This window comes from Strix aluco, chromosome 1 (assembly GCF_031877795.1).
Source record: "Strix aluco isolate bStrAlu1 chromosome 1, bStrAlu1.hap1, whole genome shotgun sequence".
Taxonomy (NCBI): domain Eukaryota; kingdom Metazoa; phylum Chordata; class Aves; order Strigiformes; family Strigidae; genus Strix; species Strix aluco.
Window position 1 is genome coordinate 46,249,201 of NC_133931.1, and position 26,657 is coordinate 46,275,857.

At 39.1% G+C, this 26,657-nt stretch overlaps 1 protein-coding gene across 1 annotated transcript in view; it reads left to right on the forward strand.

The window, feature by feature from the left end:
- Positions 1–26,657, forward strand: part of PRKDC (protein kinase, DNA-activated, catalytic subunit) — an 87,768-nt gene that overhangs the window by 56,399 nt on the left and 4,712 nt on the right. The window contains exons 62-81 of the mRNA XM_074819664.1: positions 272–451; positions 3,817–4,025; positions 4,471–4,609; positions 5,195–5,383; positions 5,901–6,125; positions 6,737–6,845; positions 7,555–7,666; positions 9,231–9,420; positions 10,530–10,704; positions 10,793–10,983; positions 12,634–12,814; positions 13,339–13,499; positions 15,064–15,275; positions 17,602–17,689; positions 18,380–18,523; positions 22,088–22,292; positions 22,843–22,910; positions 23,176–23,396; positions 23,702–23,794; positions 25,720–25,809. Of these exons, the coding sequence (XP_074675765.1) occupies positions 272–451; positions 3,817–4,025; positions 4,471–4,609; positions 5,195–5,383; positions 5,901–6,125; positions 6,737–6,845; positions 7,555–7,666; positions 9,231–9,420; positions 10,530–10,704; positions 10,793–10,983; positions 12,634–12,814; positions 13,339–13,499; positions 15,064–15,275; positions 17,602–17,689; positions 18,380–18,523; positions 22,088–22,292; positions 22,843–22,910; positions 23,176–23,396; positions 23,702–23,794; positions 25,720–25,809 (3,182 nt within the window). The remainder of the gene's footprint in view (positions 1–271; positions 452–3,816; positions 4,026–4,470; positions 4,610–5,194; positions 5,384–5,900; positions 6,126–6,736; positions 6,846–7,554; positions 7,667–9,230; positions 9,421–10,529; positions 10,705–10,792; positions 10,984–12,633; positions 12,815–13,338; positions 13,500–15,063; positions 15,276–17,601; positions 17,690–18,379; positions 18,524–22,087; positions 22,293–22,842; positions 22,911–23,175; positions 23,397–23,701; positions 23,795–25,719; positions 25,810–26,657) is intronic.

The following is a 26,657-nucleotide window of genomic DNA, read 5'->3' on the forward strand; positions in this document are numbered from 1 at the left end:
TGAAAATTGTAAATTCCATCTTCTCCACCAACACTGGCCTGAAACCTACATTGTCTTGGAGGTTTTTTATGTAGAAGAATTAAGGTGGGGTTTGAATGGGTAGTACAGTAATTCCTGGCATAGGTATGATGCAAGCCAGACTAATTATTCCACTCCCAAAGAGTGTCCACATAGGGATTAGGTACAGGGTGGGTTGTATCTCTTAATTTTATTCATTAGTTTGTGTCACAGTAAAATTCAGTGGCTTTATTGCTTTTGTTGTAATTTACAGAAAGATCCAACGTTTGCCAAGCAGCTTTTCAGCAGTTTGTTTGGTGGAATTTTTCATGAGGTAGAAAAGTCTAAAACTCCTTCTGAGAAAAAAGCCATCAGCCAGAAGCTGCTGAACAACTTTAATAATTTCCTGAATATGAGCCTGTCTTACTTTCCACCATTCATTGCGTGCATCCAGGTAAACCCTGCTATGTGTCATGAAAGTAACTGAATATAATGTCTTTGTTTGAATGTGTGATAAATCCAGTGGTAGTGAAGGTTAAATACTGTTACTAGAATTTACACAGAGATGGAAAAAGGGTTTTTAACCAAATGGATATTTCAAGTGACTCTTGTTAAGGTGAACAAAGTAATTCATGCCTCTGAACTGATTTTTGAAGGTTTCTACAGTTTCTGATCTGTGGAGTTTGAGTCATCTTTTAATGTTTTAATTGCATCAGTAACAAGAAGAGACTTGATTTTAAATGAAAGCCACAGAAACAATTGAAAGGGTTACATGGGTGTCCTGTGCTTATCTTCCTGTTTCTGGGAAGTGCTTACTGAGGAATACTTTGATGTCTTGAGGATATCAGTAGCTGTCAGACTGTTTGTTGTTAGCCTCTCTTATTTATTTTTTCAAATTAGTCCCCTGAAGCAATTGTCTGGGGTTTTTCAGTAATGAGGGAAGGACTCACTCCCACCAAAGGGTGAGTGTGTGCACTACAGCTGTTTCACTGGAAAGGAAACACAAGCCTTTCTGCTATGAGAGTATACTGACCTGGAATAGATTGTGAACTTCATCTTTTAACCTGATTTTCAGGGACACAAAAAAAACTTGTCCAAGTACCTGTTACATGCTTATTGTCAGTGTATTTAATGTTTCTTGTCGATTGTGTTGATCTTAATATTGCATCTGATTTGTGGGTCTCCAAAATATTTTTTTTTTTGAGTAGCGAATAATGGCTGCTTCTTTCTCTTACAGAAATTTAAATACGCTGTGACAGTAGATGTCATTCGTAATACAGATAAATATCTAGTTTGGACTAGCTTTTTAAACAGTGACAAACTTTGGTTCTTAATACTTGTATTTACACATCTGAAAAAACGTAATTTCTTGTTTACTTTTTTCTGTGCAGCTGCATAAAAGGTCAAATGCTATGGGGATTTTTCTGGGCTGTCTTGGTATTTTTTGAGCCAGCATCTCACAATAGCTATCTGTTAATATTCCCTCTTGACACTGCATTTGTTGGTTCTCTGTCTTGATATTTTCTTTGTGTCGAATTTTGCTGTCTGTTAGACCCTATTAATAACACTGTTGTGTTAGGCTTCTTTTTTTCTCAATAAATGTAAATGAAAACTGAAAAAATAGGTAAGTTAAAATTAGTCTTGATGAGATACTGTTACAATGCTGTCCCCATTCAATAACAAAACAGCAGCAGTACAAAGGCAAGCCTCAGCCTGTGTATTTGAGCATCCTGCATAACAGTGAGAGGAAGTCTTTTCCTGAACAGGGAATAGAGTTCATATTGATCACGAGAGAGAGCTCAGAGAGAGGGTGAGCAAGAGCACACAGTGCCAAGCCTGTCATTTGGCTCACAAAGGCTGTCCTAGTGGCTTGGCCATTTGGAAATACAGCTTCTGGTTCCTGTGTACCAACAGTATAATAAATACTGGCTTGTTTCAGAAAGGCTTCCTGCTTCACTGCTGTCTCCTTCTCATTGTTTGGCTTTTTAGCCTTCTACAGGTTCAAGTCATATCAGGAGAGTAACTTGGTGATAAAAGGAGCTGGGTTTGTCTACAGGTATAATCTTAAACTTGACTGTGAGGCTCTGGGATTGACTTTCAAGACAGATTAAAAACCAGCTGAATACTAAGAAAAACATTAACTGCACAACAAAAGTTTACATAGACTCCATGGAGATACCTGGCCTGTGAGGCCTGTAAGCCATCCATCCTAATCTTGGAACATGTGGTGCAAGTAAAGACAACACACATTGCATACGGAATAAGGAACATTCCTGCTGCTTTCAGAAAATAACTGATCGAATAGTCACCAAAATGCACTAAATAAAAAGATACCTTATTTGATGTGGGACAATGTCTGTAAATTGTGAGTTTGGGAGGATATTCATTCTCTGGACATACAGTTATATTTGCACAGTTCTTACACTTTTTCCTAGGCATCTCAGAGAAAGGGATTTTGGTCTTACCTTAGCAAAGCTATTCTTAAGTTTTTTAGATTGTACAGTTGGCCCTGTGTTCCTCATGTAACTCCTAAAAGTTGGCAGTTAAGAAATGTGTGCCTGTACATAAGGAGTGTCTGGGGCACAAGTGCAGCTTTGATAGAAACTACTAATTGAAATTGCCTGAGTAGCAGGTGAAGCATATGCTGACCCCTCCTTGGATCCACCTGGTCTGTAAGTCAGGAGGCTACAAGAAGCTGTTCTTTCTCTCTTTTTTTTTTTTTTTTTTTTTATTGAGTACAAGTTAATTGGTGTGAGAGTCTCAATTGTATAAATTGTGTAATGAGTTTGCTTATGCCACATCCCTATTCTGCAGTTTTTATGGTGGTGGTTGTTTATCAAAGAAGTGTAGCTTGGTTGTTTTCAGTCTCCAGTTGCAACTTTCAAATAGCAATTTTTTTTCATTTAGTATCCTTGAACATACTGTGTTGCAAGAATCAAACTTTAGGGCAAAAATTAAAACTCGGTGCTGTTTCTTGTCATGAAAGTTCTATTACCCCTCTTCCATGTTGTAGATATTTTTTATTCCTGTTTGGTTAAGATATTATTGCAACTTTCCTTTAGGTTCTTAAGTGAAAAAAACCCCAACAACAACCAAAACCCAAAAAATAACCCTGACTGTAATAAGCTTCTCTGCTACTTTCTTGATATATTTACCTGTATTTGGGATAATGATTTAAGTATTTCAAAAAAACCCTTCAGCTAAACAAGAATGTTTATCCATGAAAAAGATGTTATTCTGTAGTTGAACTAATGTTAAATACAATAAAGACCTGCTAGAAATACCGTCTTGTTTTTAAATCAGTCAGGACTAGATAAGTATGGTACTAAATGAGTCTAATAGGAAGCTGTGGTGTGCTAAAACTGGGTAAGTGTATGGATTCTCCAGCTCAGAGAAGACATCATGGTTAATTGTACCTTTGGCTTGTGGCAGGGATGCACCACTCAATAGGTTAGGTGAAATGCAGCTGTTTTGTAGCAGGTACCATGCTGCGAAGAAATGGAAAGGAAGATTGAGGCTGTGATTGTGTCCATCTACCTGTCCCCCACTTCCTGTGTCTTTCTGTCGAGAGAGTTGTCCTGTGCCCTGAAGACAGATAAAGTAGAGGGTTTATTCTCTACTGTCCTCTGTCTGAAGAGCAACAGCACAGAGGAGAAAATTTGAGTTTTCCCAGAGATGGGAACTTCTGGTGGTTTAACAGCTTATTTCCAAAGCTTGCACTGTAAGAAAAAGGATGCCAAGTAGGTGATCTGTAAAAGGTAACTATCGGTATTGTTTGGGCCAAGTAGACACCTGTTGTTTTCTTTTACTTTATAAAAGGAAATGAGTTACCAGCACAGAGAGCTACTAGAACTGGATTCAGCTAATGTGAGCACGAGCTGCCTTGCAAGTTTACAGCAGCCAGTGGGCATCCTTCTTCTGGAGCAAGCCCTGATGGCTCTGTCCCCTCCGGAGGAGCCCCCGGCCAAGCGTATGCGTGGGAGGACAGAGCTTCCCCCAGACATGATCAGATGGATTGAACTTGCTAAGTAAATTCTTATTTGAGACTTATTTACTCCCTTTTAGATTTGGATTGTGAAGAACTCTGCCTTTATGACTTAAGATATTTCTTTTTTTCAGTCTTTCCCTCATTTAGAATTAGATGTGCTTTTAATTTCTTGTCAGTTAATTACTATCTTTCAATTAGAGCAGTTAGACTTAACAGCTGTGCACCCTGATGATACTGTCAGACTGCTGAAAAAGATCTTGTTCATAGTTTTTCAACTGCAGGAGTTTCCACAGTTCAGGTATTACCCTATAAGATGAAGTCTATCCAGTTAAATATATATTTATAATCTTATATAACAAATACCAAAAAATTTTTTGCTATTAAAAGCCAGTAGTATTATTCCTTATTGAATTGAAATAGCTTATGTTTGCATTGATATACCTCTGTTCAACTAATTAAAAGATTTCCCTTTTCAATTTTACTAGGCTCTACCGATCTCTTGGGGATTATGATGTCCTTCGTGGCATTTTCAGTGGTAAGATTGGGACTAAGGAAATTACACAGAAGGCATTGTTGGCAGAAGCAAGGAGTGATTACGCTGAAGCAGCTAAATATTATGATGAGGTAAAATGACAGCAAGATTTTTTTTTGTTTGTTTCATAAATCTCTCATGACTTAAAAGTAACAAGTCAAAATGAAACATTTTGAGAAGCAGCATGTTGTTTAAAATGCCCTTGTGTTTTCTTTGATTGATAGTTCAGTCCTTAAAGACACGAGAGCAGATGAGCAGTCACAACAGAGCAGAAAGTGTGAAACTTAGTTTATTGTTTGTTACAAAGTTTCACATGTGCAGTCACCTAGGCAGACAAGTAAAATGCCATGGGCACGCTACCACCCAAGAGAGAAAACTGCATGTGTTCATGCCAAAGAAAATCTGAGTTATAGTGGGTAAAAATGAAGAAGGATCTCTTTAACCTTCTTTTAAAGTCTTTGCTCTTTGAAAATGCAGGTTTACTAAAGATGGCTACCTGAAATGAATTTATATATAAATACTGACAAGCTTGAATTTTCTGCATTTAATGGTACCTTTGGTAAATGGATAGGTATTTTTGAGACCATAAATTATTGTTAGGTTCCTGGTGACTTAGAATTGAAACTAGTGTCAGATTCCAGCTGAGCACCTTCCTCCACCTCAAATTCATTCCCTAGGCACTCTCTCAAGAAGACTGGCAAGATGGAGAGCCAACAGAAGCAGAGAAGGATTTCTGGGAACTTGCATCTCTGGAATGCTATGACCACCTCACGGAGTGGAAGTCTCTGGAGTATTGTGCTACTGTTAATATCGATAGTGGAAAACCTCCAGACCTAAGCAAAACATGGAATGATCCATTTTATCAGGTGTTTAGAAATCACTTCCTTGATACTGCACTGTTTCATCTCTGTAGGGATGTCCTACAGTAATGCGATTGTGGGTAGAAATAAATTGCATTATTTAGGTTAGTTTTATTATGAAAGCTAGCAGAGAGTCTGATACATCAAATAATTGAAGCAATTACTTCTGCTGTTTTTACAATGTTTAATTTTTAGCTTGAGTCTATGACTGATTATATAAGGACCAGCTTTATTGTCATCATCTTCTTGAAGTGTTTTTGTTGCTTTTATTGCTTTTATTTGTTTCATGTTTTAAGAGTTACCAAACTACTGGTTTTGAAACTGGTAGAATTTGCTAACAGCTTCTTGACCCTATCAGAAAAGACTGCTGTGATTTGTTACAAAATTGGAATTTGTCTAAAGGGAAAAACGTATAAGAAAACCATTAACTATTTTTATATTTATTGGATCTGCCACTGATAACAAAAAAAAAATCATGTAATATGCCATTTCTAGAAATAAAGAGTGTATTTTCACCTTGTAGGAAACATATCTGCCCTACATAATACGCAGTAAGTTGAAGTTACTGCTCAGTGGGGAAAATGACCAGACTTTGCTAACTTTTATTGATGAGGCAATGAAGACAGAACAGAAGAAAGCCATTATAGAAATGCATTACAGCCAAGAGCTTAGTCTCCTTTACATCCTGCAAGATGATTTTGACAGAGCCAAATACTACATTAGCAATGGCATGCAGATTTTCATGCAGGTAACAATCTCTGCTATCTCTGATAATAATTTTTCTGTATAACTCATGGAACAATAAAACTGTTGCTGCTGTTACTCGAGAGAAATACTTGCCCAAATACAATGAAGTTTAGGTACTTTCCAATCATATGACAAAACTTCCTTTGAATTCAGTGCTTGCAGTGATGAGATGTGAGCCAGCCAGCAGAGTGCATCCTCCCATTTTAATCTGGTCTATTTTGCTGATTTTATGTATTAGAAATTTTTCAGGGTAATAGTGCAGATTAATAGAAAGTTTTTTTCATTCATCTTTTCAGAAGCCTCTTGTCCCTGGAATAAACTTGAAAAGAGAGTATTACATTGAGAGGTTACAAGTTCCATCTGTTACCAAGCATTGATTAGACTGTAGGGCTATCCTAAAACTTAGGGCAAAAATTGCAGCTAGAATATGCCTCTATGCTTGTCCAAAGCAGAGCTGCTCTCAGATTACAGGCTATTGAATTACTTGTAAAAGGTTGGGTTGTAGAGCACAATATATAGCAGCATCAGATATAAATAGTTTGTGGAGCACTGACTAGAACCATGTTGTAAATTCTGTATATGAAATCTTCCACTGTCTCCCTTTATTTTCAGAGCTATTCCAGTATTGATACTTTGTTATATCAAAGTCGAATGACCAAACTGCAGTCTGTACAAGCTTTGACAGAAATACAGGATTTCATCAATTTTATGACCAAGAGAAGTAAAGATTTTTTTTTTTGCTTTTCTTAAGCAATTTTCCTTTCATTGTGTTAAATAATCATGGTTTCCTGACTTTGAATTTCTGTTTCCACACTTAGAGGACTGAACTCTTGTTTGAAGGAGTATAGTTCTGGAATTACTACTTACTGTCTTCTTGACAGTAAGAACTACTGCAGTTGTATAAGATAGGCCTGACGGTAATTCTGTGTTCTATTGCAAAGTTTTATTAGCCTAGCTATTGTGTTGAGTTAAATATGTCTTTTAAAAGTGTAAGTAATAATTTTAAACTAAGATTTTTTTGGGGCCACTTTGGTAGCAAATAGTGGTTAGCAGAGATAAAAGATGGGTGGGGTATATAATTTATAGCTACTGAGGTAGGTGTGAAATACAAATTCATGTTGCATAAACTGAATTATATATTAAATTTAGTTAAAAGTTCCACTATATTACAGCATATTCCTCTATGGAAAGGTACCTACCCAGCAGTGATTCCCAGTGACAGTTGACACTGATGTCCTTATTGAATCTCTTGTGCTTCAGCAATAAACAAAAGCAATATGATCACCAAGCAGTGTATTTAATGCAAGCCCAGAAATGCAAGTGGGTTGTTTTATTGCAGTTTTCTGCTTTGAATGTTGGACTGTTTGGATTAGGCCTTTTTCATGCTGTTTGGATTTAGATGCATTTAAAGTATTCTTAATTATTTCTAGGTAACTTAGCTTCACAGGCTTCCCTTAAGAGACTTCTCAGAACTTGGACAAGCAGATATCCAGATGCTAAAATAGATCCTATGAACATCTGGGATGATATCATTACAAATCGGTAAAATTACATTCTTGGGTTAGTTTTAGTTCTGTCTGCCTGTTGAGTTCCGAGAGGTGCTTTTTCTGATGCTGCTTGTTTTCAGATGAGGGGGTTGTTGATCTAGTGTATTTTTAACCATTGTAATAGCCTTATCGGTATAACTGGTTTTTGTGTGACTAACTTGTGGTGAGAAGCAAAAGGAGGTTGAGAAATGGACAGGGAATAAACCATATTTTGATAGGGAAACATAACTGTTAGTTTAGGCATTTTCTTGCATCACTGACTACATGCACTGTGCAAGCTAGCCCACTTCAGCAGCCCTTAAACACATCCACTTGTAATTGAGTAGATTAGCTCCATTTAGCTCAATGAAACACCACCCAAAATGCCAGTCAGTTATAAATAAAAATACTTACCTACTTTGTAGGCAGTTAGGGAGTGTACAAAAGAAGTCCACCCCTGTCACTATCAGTGCTTCATGCATTTATAGGAAAGTTAATGACCAGTGCTGTAATTAGAGACTTGTGTTGTGTGACTTGCTAGAAAGAACAAAGGCTCTCTGGAGACTCCTTCGGATTAGCTCCAAAGAAGCTGGATTACTTATTGAAATTTGAAAGATTTCTGTCCTCCCCATGGTATCTGTCTTCATCCTAATCCATTCCTCCAGTGCAAATCTAGATTTTTTTTTTCTTTTTTTTTTTTTTCTCCTTTCCTGGGGGACAACTTTAGCAGCTCTGCTGATACCCACTGTGCTCTGTAATTGATTTTATTATCTCTTAGTGTCAGGAAAGCATGGCTACAGAAGAGCTTGTTGCAGTTAAATATTAGGCAGAATACATGATATGTCTTACTCCTTTACAAAGTCTCAAAACATTTATGACTTGAAGGGTAGTCGGTGTCTTAATCACTTTCATGTTCTTTTAGAAAACCTCTATATCATCTTAAAATAGTGACAAAGGATGTGCCAAGTCCCACTCCAGATTATAGTGCTATCCTCTGCACTGAGTAACAGTCTGCATAATGAGAGATGCTATTAAATTAGATTGGACTAGTTGTAGAATGAAAAGGATTTAGCATTGATTCATGACAGTTCCCATTCAAAAGTTGAGTATGGTTGCTGGTCTCTTCTGCAACACAAATTTCAATGTTTACATGTGTTGGTGTGATACACATTTGAATTGCAGGTTGTCATAAAATACAGCCTGGCACTTACGCTATATAATTGGGACTCCTGTTTGTTTGCACTTTTGTCAAGTTGGAATGCAAGTGGCTTGGTGAACTTAGAGGTTGTAGCTATGATTTTAAAAGAACAACTAACAAAAATATCCCCCAGTCCCACTCTATTATGGACATTTTCTAATACTTAATCTCATCAATTCGATCGTAGAATGTTCTCAGGGTCAACCTGTCCCCAGTTACGACTTTCCAGACTGAGGACTATGTTTAGCCCTTGCTAAAGGTGATTGCTATAGCTTGCCGTTTTTTCTTAGCTTTGTTTACTGTCAGACAGATCAACACTTTTTAATGTTTATTCCCTTGGATGAATACTGGAGTGATTTGTACTCCTGTTGTCATTGTGCAGGTGTTTCTTTCTTGACAAACTGCAGGAGAAACTTCTCTGTGACCAGGCCAATGATAGTATGGAGGTGGATGAAGAATACAGTGCTGGTGACCAAATGGAAGTGGATCAACAGGGTGAAGACATTTACTCAATGATTAAAAGTTGCAAATTTAATATGAAAATGAAGATGATAGAAAGTGCCAGGAAACAGGTGACTGTACTGTCTGATAGCTTGCAATTTTGTGAGAAAATACATAGAAACTGCAGCTGGAAAAGCCTCTTGGGTGATCTTGGGCACCTTTTTGTCAGAGTAGACCTTGTCTCTTTTTGACCCTGCTGTCCAGGACATTTTGAACGTTCAAGAAAGTCAGTTCCACAGCAAAAGAAAACAAATGGATAATTGTAAATTACAAACTTGATGATAATTTGTCATTACTGGAAATGTGCCTTGAAGGCCCCTTTGATCCACAGATGGTTTCTGACAGTCTAAAGGGCAGATAAATAAAGTATCTGAAATGCTTCAGTCTTTAATGGAAGGGATGCTTACAACCAAACATTATGCTTTCTATTTATAATCTCTTCTGTTCAAGAAAACAAATCAAATTCAGATTGAATCAATATCATTTACTTCAATCAGCAGTGATGAAGCATTTTATGATTTTTTTTTTTATGGTTTTCATTAATATAAAGAACTAAGGCTAAGTGACTTAATTTTGTTTTGGATCTGGCTGTTAAAATGACTGAAACATAGCCTTTTTCGATGGGCCTTTGGTATTTCAGGCTTGAGACAAGACAAATAATATTTGAGTTGAGGTCTCCCTCATCTTCTGAGATGCTGCAGAAATCTGCAATCAGTGACAAGAGTTTATTTTAAGCAGTGTAATAACCAAATGTAACAGTGCTGTGTTGCTGTACGCTTTCTTAAAGGAGTAAATGAAAAATAAAATTTCCTTTAAATTACTCATATGAAACTTTTCATCGAAACACAACCATAAGTGATTTGCTTAATGGCATTATAAACCAAGTTACATTCACCATATGTGTTTATGCTGCAGAACAGTTAATGCCAAGTTAGTCACGCAGATAGAATTATTTTAATTTCCTCAGTTTGTCAACCTCTGTTCTCTTTTTCTTTTTAAATTTCTCCATTAGCACAAATTTGATTTTGAATGAGACCTGACAAGCAGTGACCCTCTCTTCATCTTTATTATAGCTTTACTTGTGTTGCCTAAATCTTCTCATCTTTGAATGTGGTTGCAGAAAAGTTTTATTTCCTCTTCAGATGTATGATCTGAAAATTCTGTCTTAATCTGAATACAGAACAGCTTCTCAGTTGCCAAGAAGCTTCTGAAAGACCTACGAAAAGAAGCCAAAACGAGGGAAGACTGGCTGGTGAGGTGGAATTATGCCTATTGCCGCTTTACGCATAGTTGCAGCCGGAACCAGAGTTGTCCTGAACGCATGCTCTCAGTGTTAAAAACCATCTGCCTGCTTGGTAACAGCCTTCTCTTTGCTTCACGTTGTGTGTTATACCAAATGGCTTTGTTGTCAAATTACCACCTTTTGTTTTTGAATTCCAACAGAATATACCAAATCTGACTATCTTAGCAAGAATATAATGGCCTTCCGAAACCAGAATCTTCTTATGGGTACTACGTACCACATTATGGCTAATGCTCTTAGTCAGGATCCAAGATGCCTTGAGCAAATCGAGGAGGAAAAGGCTGGAAAAATATCAGTACTATCAGGAGAAAGTGCTGAGAGTCCTGAAAAGGTAAATGAGAGGGGAAAAGCTTTTAGCTATTTCAGTATTGTAATCACTACTTCAGTAGGTAGCGGTGGGTATGGATAGATACAGACACTGTGAAACTCATCTTTTAGCAGTGATTTGTCTAGGAACACCAGCTAGGGGAAGAAGAAAAAAAAATACAGATGCTGTGTTGCTGTTTTGTTGGTTTTTGCTCTCCTAGAGTTCTGCACCACTGTAGCCTTTTTAATTGGGAGTGTTCTTGTGTTTCTCTGTTCCTGCATTTGTGTGGAGGGGAAAGACGTAGTCGTAGCACCTGCATGCACAGTGGCAAGACCAGACTTGGGAACATGATCCTTAAAGAATGCCTTTATTTCAGCTGGGCATTTCTGAGCTGCTTCATGCTGTCAGACTACTTTATTTCATAAAGAGATCTTTATAATACTGATAATGATACTGATACACTTACTTCATCTAAAGAATTTCAGTGATAGAGAGGAGAAGGGTTTTTTAGACAGAGCACATGTAGGCCATCTTTGCCTGTTTTGAGGAGGTGTACGTTTGAAGAATACAGTAACAGGCTGTGCAGCATCTGAAATTGTTTATGTTGTCAGTCATCCCAGATGCTGTGGCATTGACTTCTTGTCTGTCAAATCGGTTGATTAAGAATTTGAAGTATCACAGCTGACTGACTTCTATTAATTCCTAAAGCTACCATGAAGACCCTTAGATATGAACCATATTGGTATAAAACAGCAAAAAATTATTCTTAATTTGTGTTTTTATGGTTGTTAAAGAAAAGCAGATAAAGAAGAGATTCCTGCAAAAAAGATTTTAAATTTTCAGGTGTGTAGAAACTTGAGAAAAATCTTAAGCTTCATTTATGAGCTAATTATTAAGAGCATTCTTCTTAAGGAAATCTAAAAGTTGAACATACAAGCTGTTCTGTGTCAGATGAATCAGATTGGGATACCAGATATTTCTGTAAGAATAAGCAGTTTAGCCTTATTTTAGCTTAGTATTAAGCAGTACTCTGGCCCTAGTAGTTTGCCTGTACCTACCTGAAATTCAAACCATTTAATTTCAGTTTTTCAGTTGTTCCAACTTGTCTACAGCAATTTTGTCTATTGTTTAATAACTACAGTAGCTACAGTGTCTGAGGTTGGTAAGCTTGTTGGTAATATGAGAACATATGTACTTGATTTATAAACATTCAGTTGTAAAGGATCTTGTCGAGTTCTTCATTGCATGAGCTGCATTAGAAATGTATGATCAATACAACATAAATTCTAAGTATAGCTTTTATGTAGATGTTACAGATACGTCTTAATAGGGAAAAAATAGCATTTTTTATTATGTTTCTGTTAACTGTTTGCAAGAACTCTAGTAGCATTAACTTTTTTGCACTTATAAAAATTCCACCTAAGATGTCCAAAGGCTAGTATAAGTTAAGTGTGTCTTATATTTTTCCATTGAAAATTGTGGCAATTAAAATTCTGGAAATTACTGCTAGAAATAACGTCCCAAGTTTTATCCTTTGTATCAAATGTTCAAAACATCTAATACAGTTAAAGTTTTATCTACTCAAGACTTGCAACCAAGCTCCAGTTTCAGAAAGAGTTTTGTTGAATGATACTTGCTGACATGTCTTTTTTTTCTCTTATGGTTGAATTTCAGGTATTGGCAGGTCTGAACAAGAAGGCTTTTCAGTGTTTCAGCAGTGCCGCAAGGAAGTCCGAAGAGGAGGTGCAGTCCCACTCTATGGAACATGTAGATGTGATGGGAGTTATCGATGCCTATATGACTTTGGTTGGTTTCTGTGACCAGCATCTGCGTAGGGAAGAAGAAGGCTTGCTTGGTTAGTCAGGATTTCTCCTAAGCTGTAAGGCAGATTTATCTATGATACGTGAGCTTTTGTGATACCCAGATCTCCCTGAGCAGCACGGCTTGAATTTAAATGGAACAGTTTGTCCTCCTGTTCAACAGTATTTATGTTCCTTCCCCTCCCCCACCCCCCCATTACTGCTAGCTTTGGTACTAGTGAATCACTCGTAGTCTCCCTCTCACTTGTAAGAAGTATATCATATCCAGCAGATGCTTCCCATGTTCCTTCCCAGACCACAGCACAGCAGTGCTGTATTTAAAGCAGGCAAGATACCAGCAGTGATGCAGCTTCCTGATAAAGCTAATCCTTACAGTCCCCAAGTACATGTGTTGCAGATGTGTGCAGTTCAAACAGATGGGAAGGAGAACAAAGTAAAAATACAAAATACACTGGAAAAAAAACCAACCCTGAATTGTAAAGATGAATGTTCCAGATGATCAAAGACATGGAACAAGTGATGGTGTTTCTGATAATTCTTGTTTAATGTCTCTTGGCAGAAATTAACACTGCAGATCTGCAGCTATTCCCAGCTATTGTGGTGGAGAAAATGATAAAAGCTTTAAAACTGAACTCCAGAGAAGCCAGGCTGAGATTTCCTAGACTGCTGCAAATAATTGAAAGATATCCAGCAGAGACATTGGGTCTAGTGACACGAGAGGTTAGTTGCTTCCATTTTCCTGGCAACAAATGTTGCTATAAATCAAATTTAAAAGGTGGGGGTGGAGGTTGGATGGATAGAGAGGTTAGACTGGTAAGTTTTGCTTCAGGTAAATCAGATAAATTTTATCCCATCGTTGTTCCTTCTCTTTTCTCAAACTTGCTGAGTCTAATTCATATGGACAGAAACTTTTTTTCTTAGTTTAACTTTTTATCATTATTCTGATTCCAAAAGTTAGTTTGAGTGCTGCTGGAGGAAAAACTATGTTTTGGGTTGTTTGGTTTTTCTTTTTTTTTCTTTCAGAACAATCTAAGTGGGCTGATAAAAGTGGTTAGTATTAGGGTGAGGAACATATCTGATTTCTCTAGGCTGAGTTTCCTGTACGCAGGAAGCCAGTAGCTTTTTCAGACTTATTTTCCACATCTCCCAGTTCGCCCTGTCGTGCTTCACTTCAGAGGTTACCACAGCTTTTTCCTGCTTTGTACTTCCCACTTACTCCCTTCCACTTTCATGGCCTGTCCCCTCCATTGCTGTTCGACAGCAGGATACCATGAGCCACTCTGCCTTCCCTGCTGTCGTGGGACAGATAAGCTGAGAGCTCCTCTGACTCGTGTCTGTTCCTGCCTTGGCCTGCCCTCCTCTTCGAGCCCGTGTCATTGTGCTGGTGCTCACAGGATGCCAGGCCCTGTCAGAGGAAGAACTGGAGAGAGACAGAAACAAGGCTTCATTATCCCAAAAAACTGAGAAAGTAGCAAAAACAGTTGAGGTGTGCAAGGTGTGGCTGTGGTGAAACTGATGGTTCAAACAGAACCTGACACCTGGTACAGTTGACAAATCTCATCCAGAAAAGGAGTTCACCAAGAAGTCCTTTCTCCTCTGTGTCTTTCTGTGAGATAAATACTGGCAGTCTGATCTTAAACTCTAATAGAGTAGGAAGGGATGAGACGGGAGGAAAAGAGTCAGAGTCTGGCCTTTCGCTATCACAAGAAAATATATTGTAGTACTCCTTTCAAAACTGATAATGATTTTTGGAGAGAAGTGAGCATGAAGTATACTGGGGGGAGTACTTTATTGAAATTAATATCTGTCAGCAAACCCAAATCTGTTTAAAGTTGAAGGAAGGACAAAACTGTGGTAGGAGTTCCAGTGTTCCCCTTCCTGGCTTTTTCTTTTTACTCAAATCAAGGCTTCAACCCAATGTTGTTTGAACTATCCTTTTAGATTTTTGAGTTGTTTGCTTGTGGTGATCAAGAATTATTATATTGCATCCAGACAGAAAGGCCACAAGTTTGAATATAAAGCCTCATCTTGATCAAGAAACTGCAAATCTTTATAATGGAAAACCTATTAAGCAGCAGTGGTGGTGGTGGCGGTAGTAGTAATAATAATAGTAATAATAATAATGAAATCTCTGCTTCATTGGGGGATGTTTTGTGCAACCTAGTTGACATTCTTTGTTTCCTTTTCATGTGTTTGTCAGACTGGGCCACAGAGCAGTTTTGTTTGCTATGTTTGGTATTTTCAAGGAGGATCAAAGTTGAAAGCAGTGTCTGTGTCTTTGCAGCTCTCTTCGGTTCCCTGTTGGCAGTTCATTGGTTGGATTAGCCAGATGATGGCACTACTTGACAAGGATGAAGCAGTAGCAGTGCAACATACTGTTGAAGAGATCGCAAATACCTATCCCCAGGCAATCATCTACCCTTTCATGATCAGCAGTGAAAGTTACTGTTTCAAAGATACTGCTACTGGTTGTAAGAACAAGGAGTTTGTAGAAAGGTGAGTGTCCAGGAGTGGAGAGATTTGTTTTTCCTAAACAAACTTTTCTTTAGGGTGCATGAGAAACATTAGAGGGTAGTCTCATGTGCACTGTGTTTTCATTTAAAGGCACAGGGAAAACCAATACATAAGCTCTCTTAGTCATACTCAGGTTGGTGGCCTGAATACTTTCTGAAGTGTAGAATACATGTAGCCCCTAGGCTGTGGGAAGTTAGAATTCTTCCAAGATAAAGCAAAAAGACCACAGGGAGGCAACCCCTTTCTCCTCATAATTCTGTGGTAGTCAAAGTTTCTTCCTTCTGCTCTGCTGAGGTAGAAGGGAAATCTGGTGCATGATTAGGCTCTTACTGTAGTACACTTCACAGCAGTGAGAGTCAGTAGATGAAGATGAAGCATGCTTGGACACTTACAATCAATACCAAGAGAAAGCAGATATGTTTAAATAGAATAGATGTTCCTACCAGAGGCACTTCAGAGAGGGCCAGTGAAATGGATGCATGTTATCTTGGGGAATGACAGCTCTTGGTTGTGTTCTCTGCTTATTCAGTGTGTAGCATGCACCTTCCTCTACAAGCACCCCCTTGCCCATTTTGCCATGCAATAAAACCTGAGTTAATCCCTAGGCAAAAGTCAGCTTTTATCACACAGTGCTGTAGAACCACTAATACAATTTTAGGTGTCTTTTTGCCTTTTTTCAAATCTCTGATGCATTTGCTGAATTTCTTTGCTTAAAATGAAAGGATAAAGCGGCTCAGCCATTATCCGTCATATTTGAGAAGTTGTGGCAATCCGGCAAAGTTCCCAATGTCTGGAAAAGGGAAACGTAACCCCCATTTTTAAAAAGGGGAAATAAAGAAGACCTAGGGAACTGTAGGCCAGTCAGTCTCACCTCTGTGTGCAGCAAGATCATGGAGCGGATCCTGCTGGAAACTATGCTAGGGCACATGGAAAATAAAGAGGTGATTGGTGACAGCCAACATGACTTCACTAAGGGCAAATCGTGCCTGATGAACTCGGTGGTCTTCTATGATGACATTACAGTGCTAGTGGATGAGGGAAGAGCAGCTGATATCATCTGCCTGGACTTGTGCAAAGCATATGACACCAAGCCGTGTGGTTCCGTCAACACTCTGGAGGGAAGGGATGCCATCCAGAGGGACCTTGACAGGCTTGAAAGGTGGACCTGTGCAAACCTCATGGAGTTCAACAAGGCCAAGTGCAAGGTCCTGCACATGGGTTGAGGCAATCCCAAGCACAAATACAGGCTGGGTGATGAGTGAATTGAGAGCAGCCCTGCGGAGAAGGACTTGGGGATATTAGTGGATGAAAAACTGACTATGACCCAGCAATGTGTGCTCGCAGCCCAGAAAGCCAACCATATCCTGGGCTGCATCAAGACAAGTGTGGCCAGCAGGTCGAGGGAGGGGATTCTCCCCCTCTACTCTGCTCTTGTGAGACCCCACCTGGAGTACTGTGTCCAGCTGTGGGGGCCCCAGTATAGGAAGGACTGCTCGAGCTGGTCCAGAGGAGGCCACGGAGATGATGAGTGGGCTGGAGCACCTCTCTTATGAGGACAGGCTGAGAGAGTTGGGGTTGTTCAGCCTGGAGAAGAGAAGGTTCTGGAGAGACCTTATAGCGGCCTTCCAGTACTTAAAGGAGGACTACAGGAAAGATGGGGAGGGGCTCTTTATCAGGGAGTGTAGTGATAGGATGAGGGGTAACAGTTTTAAACTGAAAGAGGGAAGATTTAGATTAGATATAAGGAAGAAATTCTGTACTGTGAGGGTGGTGAGTCACAGGAACAGGTTGTCCGGAGAGGCAGTGGATGCCCCCTCCCTAGAAGTGTCTAAGGCCAGGTTGGATGGGGCTTTGAGCAACCTCATCTAGTGGAAGGTGTCCCTGCCCATGGCAGGGGGGTTGGGACTAGATGATCTTCAAGATCCTTTCCAACCCAAACCTTTCTATGATTCTGTGAAAATAAGAGTCTTGTGTTTCACAAATTGTATTGCCCTTGAATAACTGTCATGACAGGATGTATAGTCTGGTTAATGCCCATTTGTGTTGCGAGTATGTGTTCCACTCCCCCACCAAGCTCCTACTTTCATAGTATGACAATTAAAAAATTGGCAGCTGCGTGGTGAGGACAGTTAATATATTAACAGTCTTGCAGCCCAAGAGAGACTTGTGAGGTAGTCCTGTCTGCCTACCCCTAGATTATTGTACCAGATTCTTGAATATAGCAGACAATCTGGATCATTGCTTATCTCCAGGCTGGGTGGTGATGGTAGTTCCTGTTGCATTGTGATGCACTTTTTTTCTTTTAAAGGATCAAGAATAAGTTGGACAAAGGAGGGGTAGTTCAAGATTTTGTTCGCTCCCTGGAACAGCTCTCTAATCCCATAATGCTTTTTAAGGTAAAGTGTATTTTTTTTTAATCCCCCCCTGCTTTGTTCATCACCTTCTGTTTAGGAGAGTGAGTGCTGGGCGGAGCCCGCTGCAGTTCGGTTGACACCACAGCCGCAGGATGCAGTTCAACCCAGAATCAACTGGTGATGATGTCAGGGTGCTGTCAGCAGCTTTCACTGGCGATGGTCTCCCTCCCTTGTGCCAGCTGACTGTTCTGTACTGGCCCTTTTCAGCTTTTACCTCCAGGGTCTCTGACCTGCTCCATGGTCAGTCTTCCTTAATCATTCTGAAACCGTTAGGTGATTATCATTTGTGGCCATCTATAATTTCTGACTACTTGTTTTCTTGTGCCTTTTCCCTGCTCTCTGCTGGGCTTCCCTGTCTACAGTGTGACCCTGTTGTCCAAAGGATTCTCATTTTGTGTTTAGTACCACTCCTGACCCCACAGAAGCTTTCTTAGTTTGCACTAGGCGCTATGGTAGTAAATATAATTATCTTAATAAAGTAGAAACATTTTATTGAAAGACAGAATGAAAGGGAACTATTTCCATAGCCTTTTGATTTCCCTTTTGGTTGTCAAAAGACACATTAATTGATTATTAATAAATACAGTAACCCAAATGTGATCTGAGCAGATTACAGAAGAGCAAGGGTCAGTAAACTTTTTCTCAGTACTCATTGTTTCTTTCTGTTTGCAGGATTGGGTTGAGGATGTCAAAAATGAGTTGGTAAAGGCTCAAAGAAATAAAAATAAGCTTAAGGAAATGTACGAAGGAATGTACAAGAATCTGGGAAATTTAGAGGCTCCTGGCCTTGGATCGCTGAGGAAGAGATTTATTCAGGTATGTGTGATTACTGAGTAGTGTTGGCATCGTACTTTTCTAGAAGGCACTAGAAAGTCAAAAGAAGGGGACAAGATCACAACTTTTAGAGGTGCTGCAGGACTTGATGAGACAAGGGATCAGGTCAGGAGTACAGGACTGAGATTTCTACGGTAGAAGCTATATGCTTAATGTAGTTAAACTTCCACTTCTGACTGCCCTGCAGTACTAAATGTTCCTTCTTACTCAGCTTCTGCGTCTCCTGTCCTGCACGCTGCCAGGTTCTCAGGGCCTGGGCCTCTCTGACCATCCGTGAACCTGCACAGGAATCTGGCCTTGTTTTTTTTCCCTGCTGCCAAGGACGTATGAGCACTTCAGGGTGTTTTGCTATATTATGCTACTCAAATTTGCCGCTGCTGATACTAAGTTATTTAGGGCAAGTTATTCAGAAGAGTTACAACTATGAAGAATTGCGGAAAGTACTTGACAAAACTGACCGAGATCTAAAATAGTGAAAGTCAGTGTAGAAAAATGAAGTGATACATGTGTCAAAACCAAAAATACCCTAGTTTCATATATAAATTCTTTGGGTTTGAGCTGACTGTTGCAATTCAAGAACAAAATCTTGGTTTGTTCTGTGAAAACATCAGCTGTGAATACTCAAGAGCAGTCAAGAAAGAAAAGAGACTGTTAGTCGTTATTAAGAATAGAGAGCAAAACATGGATCTATCCATTCACATAGCAGCCTTCTCTGACTCTTGCTCCTTGAACACTGTAGTCCTCATCTGCAGTTCTTGGCGTAGATATAATGAAACTGGACGAGGTTCAGAGTGGCAAGAATAATCAGAGGTACAGAGTAACTTCTACACAAGAAGCAACTTTAGCATTCCTCCAGTTAGAAAAGACACAACGAGGCCAGATACAATAAAGCTCTTAACATTAGGAGTGCCAAGCATGAAGTAAATACTCTATGGAAGTGGCAGGTTTGAAACAAACAGGGAGAAGTGTTTCCTCATTCAGTACACACTTCAGTGCTGAACTCCTGCTTCAGGGTATTATGGGTGCTTTCATGGGTTCGAATAGCAAGTAGACAATAGCATGGGGAGGGGGAAAATGCTTTGATAACTTTTACATCGAATGCACACTTCAGGGTCCAGAAATCCCTGAGCTGTGAATTGCTGGAGGCCAGGAGAATGATACTTCTGTATCTGGCTCTATGCTTGTGCTGTATGCACATAGCCCTGTGGCCAGGGCTAGGTGGATCCAGGTCTTTCCCATATGGCCATTCTTATGTCACATTAGCATTAGATAAACTTACCTGAGTGTCTCTAGGGAGATTCCTTCCCCATAAGCAGGGAAGGTGGAGGATGAGAGTAAGGTGGAGTTGGGAGGAGGTGAGGTGATACAGCAGCAGAAAGGGCTGTTAGGAGCTTAGAGGCACACTACCCCTTTGAATATGTTGCTGCTAGATAAACTGGGTCTCTGATGATAATGGCTTTAAGAGAACAGGGATAAGAATTTGCAGGATATGCTGCTGTCAGGGTAGGGGTAGAGGGAGGGGAGTAGCTGTAGGTTGAGCCATACAGAGGACAAAAGCAGTCTGTCTTTAGTTGTTGGGATGATTTGTGTGTGCTTTGGCCCACTTAAAAAAATTCATGTCTCTTTAAAAAACTGAAACATGTGCAGTAGCAGAGAATTCTGCAAGTAGTGCTGATGGATTTTTAGTTGTTATTGAATTAACTGAATCGGGAGAGAAGAGAAAAGGAGATGCTGGAAGAGGGGTAGCAGGGTTGTTCCCCTCTGTTGGAAGGGAAGAGGGAGAGCAGTATTCCTTTCACAGACCAGTGGCTGCAGGAGAAGGAGGTCAGGGTGATGGTGCACAGACCCTGAATTCTTTGTCTTTGTGATGCAGTATTGATGGAGAAATAATATGTGCTGTGAGGATAACTATAGTTTCTAGTGTCCTTGCTGGGGGGAAAAAAAAAAAGTTGTATCTCTTGACTGACACGTAAAATTGCTCTAATCTGTGGAGTGCTTCAGGCTTGTAATCTTCATGTGTATTATTTATGTACTATTTCAGTTGTAAATTACACAATAAGAATTGTTTTTAACATGAAATTCCAGTAATGCATAAATTAAACACTGTTGATGGATTGTATTAATTAAAATATAGTGTTAAGGCTATTAAATATTTGCTGCCTTGAATTTTAAAACGAGTCAAAGAACGGAACAGAGAAAGCAATCAAATTATCATCTGGAAATAGATTTAAAGTGATAAAGATGTTGACTGTAGCAGTGTCTTCTTCAGAAGGATAATATTTTCTGTATTTTCATTTACTTCAGTGAAATAGCTGTGTCCTTCATAGCTTGGGACAAAAATAATCAGGCATTGAAAAAACAAGTGAGCTTACATATCTTTCCAAGCCATTAATACCAGTGAGGTCCAAGAGGGGACATCTGTTTTTTCTAGAACCTTGAATTATGAACACAAGAAGTCAACTCAGTTAACTACTTGCAGCTAATACTTTGTTTATTAAATGGATTAGTATGAAATGTCTTTGTACTTTTCCTTTATCAGGGTATTTAAAATACTTTAAAAATACAGGCTTATATATTTTACATCCAAAATTATCTGAAAGCAAATCACAAATAATGTGATAGTAAATAAAACATAAATTGGTATTTTCTAACATGACACGAAAAATTCGCTTAATACATGAAGCTCTATGATATTCATTACATATACATATATCTTTTGGTTAGCAAAGAAGGTATATATTAAATAGCTAGGCTGTATTTGCTTACTGTGCAGTATGGTTGCTGCTAGTTTAAAAAAAAAAAAGGCGGGGGGGGGAGGGTGAACCCAAAACAAACAAAACAAAATTCAACAAAAACCCCACACCTTCCATAAAGCACAGAGTATTCAGATTTGAGGGGGGAAGAAAAGATTAACTAACTTATCCATCTGTATTAATTTTTTTTAACTATTTGTAAGCAGAACAGCTGAGGGTTTTTGGGGGTTTGTTGTAGCACTTTGAAAGTGTGATAGCGTTTAAAGACTGGGGCATCAATTAAATGTTCTGATAATAATCCCATATTTAGATTCATGATGGAATTTGTATTTAGTTAATAGGTAAAAATTTAAATATTTGTATTTTATATTAATATTTCACTAGCGGATCTTAATTTTTTGTAAGCAGACAAGGTACGTGTGTTAAGTTTAATGAGCAGCATTATTGATATGCTCACCCAGAATCCAACTGCAGCTGCAGGAGGTAAAAAGGGATAAGCTTCTGGTTTTGACATGGCAAAAAGGTTTATGATCTAATTCCACAGATCTTTGGTATCACTGTGTTGGTAAAATGTAGATATTTCTGTTGATGATAGGTGGTGGGTCTAGCAAATGGGCAGTGAGAAGGTTCTGACAGACTAAAAATGGAGAAAAAAAGAGCTGGACTGGAAGGACAATTGATATATTTTAGAAGCTCAGATGAATCTGTGTGTGTAGATAAGAAGGTGCCCTTTTGTTCTTGGGGAGTTCCTAACGCTGTGTTAATGGGATTTCTTTCTATAAATGAACCTCAGGCTTTTGGGAAGGACTTTGACCATCATTTTGGAAGAGGCGGTTCAGAACTGTTGGTTATGAAGGCTAGTGACTTTGATGCAATTGCAACTTCTCTCCTTTCAAAAATGAACAAAACCCATAAAGAACCGGGAAACCTGAAAGAATATTCACCATGGATGAGTGAATTCAAAGCGGAATTCTTGAGGATCGAGCTAGAGGTTCCTGGTAAGGTCCCCTTCAGTGTTGATGGTGAACTGTCCCCTACAGGAGAGTTGCTACTCCTAAACTCTACTTCTTATGTTGGCTGTATGGTCCTACTTTCTGGCCTTATGCGAACGTAGATTTAGTCTGAAATAACTGTTTACTCATCATCTGTTAAATCTGTTCTTAAGCTGTAGTCCCGATTTTTAAAACTGTACATAAAATTTTACCTCTTACCTAAGAACTTAGTATTTTTTTAAAGGCCTGACTTCAGGAAATCTGATGTATGTTTAAATCTAGCTCAAAAAGGATGTGTCCTCTGAAACCATTAAGAGCTGCAATTCTAACGGCTTAACAAGGAAAGAATATTGGTAATTCACACATAAAATCATATGATGTGTATGATGGATGTTCATACATTTTAAAATATTCATAGATATTATTCTACCAATTTGACAAAATATTTGGAAGTGTGTTCTGTTCTTTAAATGCACTTTAAAAAAAATTTAAAATCAGTCTCTAACTTTTTTCTTCTTTCATTTTATTTTTTTTTTTCCCCCCACTACCACTTCAGGTCAGTATGATGGAAAAGGGAAACCGCTGCCAGAGTACCATGCAAAAATCTCTGGATTTGATGAACGGGTATGTGTTTGAGTCAAAATCCCCTGTGGTATAAATTTGTGTCCATATTCCATTTGAAGAATTTGACAATAGCAAGGTTGTTGCTTGTGTACATATCTTGCAGCACATAAAGGAAGGTCTGCAAGTGGGCATTTGTTTTTCTAGTGGTAATTGAGCGACTTGATTATGCTATCTAGGAATGATAGATATGTTTCATTTCAGTGATGATTCTGTAAGGCCAAATCTTCTGTCACAAATATTTTGCTTTTTCCTGTCTCTCTTCAAGATAAGTGTAATGGAATCCTTGAGGAAGCCAAAACGTATAACAATCCGAGGTAGTGATGAGCAGGAGTATCCTTTTCTTGTCAAAGGTGGTGAAGACCTGCGACAAGACCAACGTATTGAGCAGCTGTTTGATGTAATGAACATTATCCTTTCCCAAGATGCTACATGTAGCCAAAGGAATATGCAGTTAAAAACTTATCAGGTCATCCCCATGACAACAAGGTAGGCATTTATCTTGGAGGCAGAAATCCTTACGTTCAATACATTACTGTTAGGACATTGGAAAGTGAGATTTCTGTGTGCCATATTCTGGTACAGAGTGTTTTGTGCCTTGGCTCTTCTTTTTTTTTTCCTTTTAAAAAACATTGAAATTGCTTTGTCTGGAAACTTTTTCAGAGTATAGTTAAATTGGTAGCTTTCAACCTTCTTTTAGCAGGCACTAGAATGTGTTGCTTCCCATTTGTGGTGTTCCTCTAAAGTTCAACTCCGAGCTACTTGTTCACATACTCTGACTTCCTTTGTTCCAGACTGGGACTCATCAAGTGGCTGGAAAATACTTGTACTTTAAAAGACTTCCTTAAGAATAGCATGTCTGAAGAGGAAGACATCAACTATAACAGGTGATGCTTGGTTTAGCTGTCTGCTCTAATAGACACCACTACTAATAGGGTTTTGGTACTGACAATGTTGTGGCAGCATTTTCTTTTTTTAAAAGAATTAAATAAAAGCACCTGTAAGCAAGGAGGCAGTTTGTACTTCCTGACCCAAATTAGTAATTGGCAACTGTTTGTTTAATGAGTACCATTGTACCTGGAATATGCTCCACCCAGCTTGTTTAAACAAGAGGCTTATAATCATGTGTGACGTCATCATCATCACCATTTCCTTATCAGCAGATTGATTTTTTTACAAGCAAAGGATTTTGATCTCTTGATTTGATCAGGCAGGAAACGGACGTAGGTCAGCGAGGGGGGGAGCACAATGGAACAGAGGGGAGAGGAGCAGAGCAGACACAGCTATTCAGAACCTGGGTTCAGCAGTGAGTCAGTGATGGTGGAAATGGGCAGCAGATGCACAAAACACAACTGTAAAAGAACACTGACTTTATTCAAATGCTGGGTTTGAATAAATCAGCTTTCTTTCTCTTGACTGTAATTGGAGGATGAATATTTGTAAAATTGTTTTAATTCTAGCATTTCAGCCTGTTTCTATCCTGGAATTTAGAAATGTGGTTTTATTTACCAACATTCTTAGTACATAACCTCTGTTTGGGTTTGTCAGTGTGGTGTTGTCACCATTTATTTTCACTAGTTCTCTTGTTTATGGGGCAGGTTAGAGGAATCTCCAGCGTGGAGGCTGGACTCCAAGCAGTCTTTATTTCTACAGTTATTTGATTTGTGAGCAGTTTAGGAACTGCTGCGGTTCCTGTGTTACTGCTGTCTGGTTCGCTTTTGTGAACAGCAGCGATATTATGTTGGTCTCAATTCATTGACTGGGAGAGTGGAGGAGGACTCACATGGAACCACCTTGTGAGGGGAGAAAATTTCTAATATACTAAATGTAGATGATCAGTGTCTTTCTAAAAACATGATTAATGATTCATCTCCCCAAATAGTTTTATTATATTGTTCTATATAGACTATATTTTCCCAAATGTCCTTCAATCAAGTCAATTAAAACACTATATTGAGCTATGGTTGAATGACAGCACTCCCAAAGGAAAATTCTGTTTAAATCCTTGCTGGCAATATTTTGGTTGGGGTGGGGTGAAGTTTAAGTTTTTAAATCCTTTTCTTCATCCCAGAGTGATAGGCTATGCAGCCTATAAATCATAAATACTTCTTAAATGGAAAGAATCTCTATATCTCACAACATTCTTTGGAAGGAAGACAGAAGGCCGGTGCTCTGCTAAGTCACTTCCTCTCTGGAATAGAAGTTTAATGTCTAGTGTATTTAGTTAAAATGGGAGGAAAATACCAAATTATTCTATAAACAGTGCAATTAATGAAGACTGTCATCTTATGGATTAATACCTTAAGTCCAAGCCCCCATTCCTTTCCTCCTGCACACACTGAGGATATAACAGACTGCCTTCCTGCATTTCCTACCTGTTTGGATGGACAAACAGCAACACATACTTTGGTAGGCTACAAAATGCCTCTCAAATGGATACAAGGCTGTGTTAAAAATATCTTTCCCTCCCTGGAGAAATTATTTTGGGTCTGTCTTCTCAAGGCAGCGTCTAATTTTCAAAGTACCTATTGACAAATTAACACCTTTGAGATGTCTAATCTTCTGTCAAATATGACTGAAGTGCAGTCAAAGCTGGGGGGAAGGAGACGGATGGATCAGCATATGTGCTGACTGCATAAACTTCATTTCCATAGCAAAGCTAAAATGAATGTAGGCTGTAGCTTCATGACTCCTCCTGTGCATAAAAATCTCGTGGGTCATAGCAGCACACAGCCTGCGGATATTCAAGTACAGAGTGGTAAGATGATATAGGGAAATTATCAGTGCTTTTTTTTTTTTTTTTGGTCCCTAGCAAAAAAGGACCTCGTGCTACCTATTCTGAGTGGCTGTCCAAGACGGGTGGGAAAGCGCAAGGCATCTCTCGATACCATGTTATGTACAGGTAGGTTTTAAAAGAGAATTGCATGTAAAATACAGAAACTAGAGTGTGCACACACAGAGTTGTAGAAATTCCAGGAAAAATGTGATCTGCATTATAATATGCTGCCTAGATCTGATTTTTGCCCATTTTACTGCTTTGTCTTACTGGAGATGCTCTGCAGGAGGAGCTTAGTACTGCCAAAATCTCGCCAGAGCACAGGAATGATTCCAGAAGCTTGCTCACTTCCTTAAGAAAGTATCTAGAAGCAGATGCTCCTCTTCAACTGTATTTTCTAGGTGTCGTGTTCCTAAATATGCAGTTAGGCAGGCCCTCAGAGCCAGAACACCTGTTGAAGTTGAACAGAGAACATCACTGTCATTCACTGAGAATTTAAGAATATTTGATGATTTGGGTCCTGACTTGAGCATCCTCTCAGAGGAATTTCCACAACTGCCTAGATCTAGCACTGTAGTAGGGGGAAGTGAAGATTCCAGTAGAGCATTTCTGAGCATAACCTGCTTAAGCAAGCGTCTTGCTTTTTAAATGAAAACTTTGACTCGTTTAACTGAGTGCACCTACATTAATCCTTGTATTCAGATCCTGAATGTGCTTTTGAAGTAAATTCCAAATTTCCCCCACTCGCCTTGTGTTGGCTTGCAGAGCTGTCCCCTAGTACACAACTCGGCTCCTTTCAGATAAAACTAGACTGAAGGAGAGCACCCAGCTCATTCCAGCTGCTCACGAGCCTTTGCTTCCCAACACCAGACATGGGCTAGGCCAGAGCAGTGCCCCTCCCTCCCCAAATGTGTATGGCATGGATGTCCTCAGCACCAACTGTTTAGTTCTGTTGCCTCCCCTCGTGCTGCACT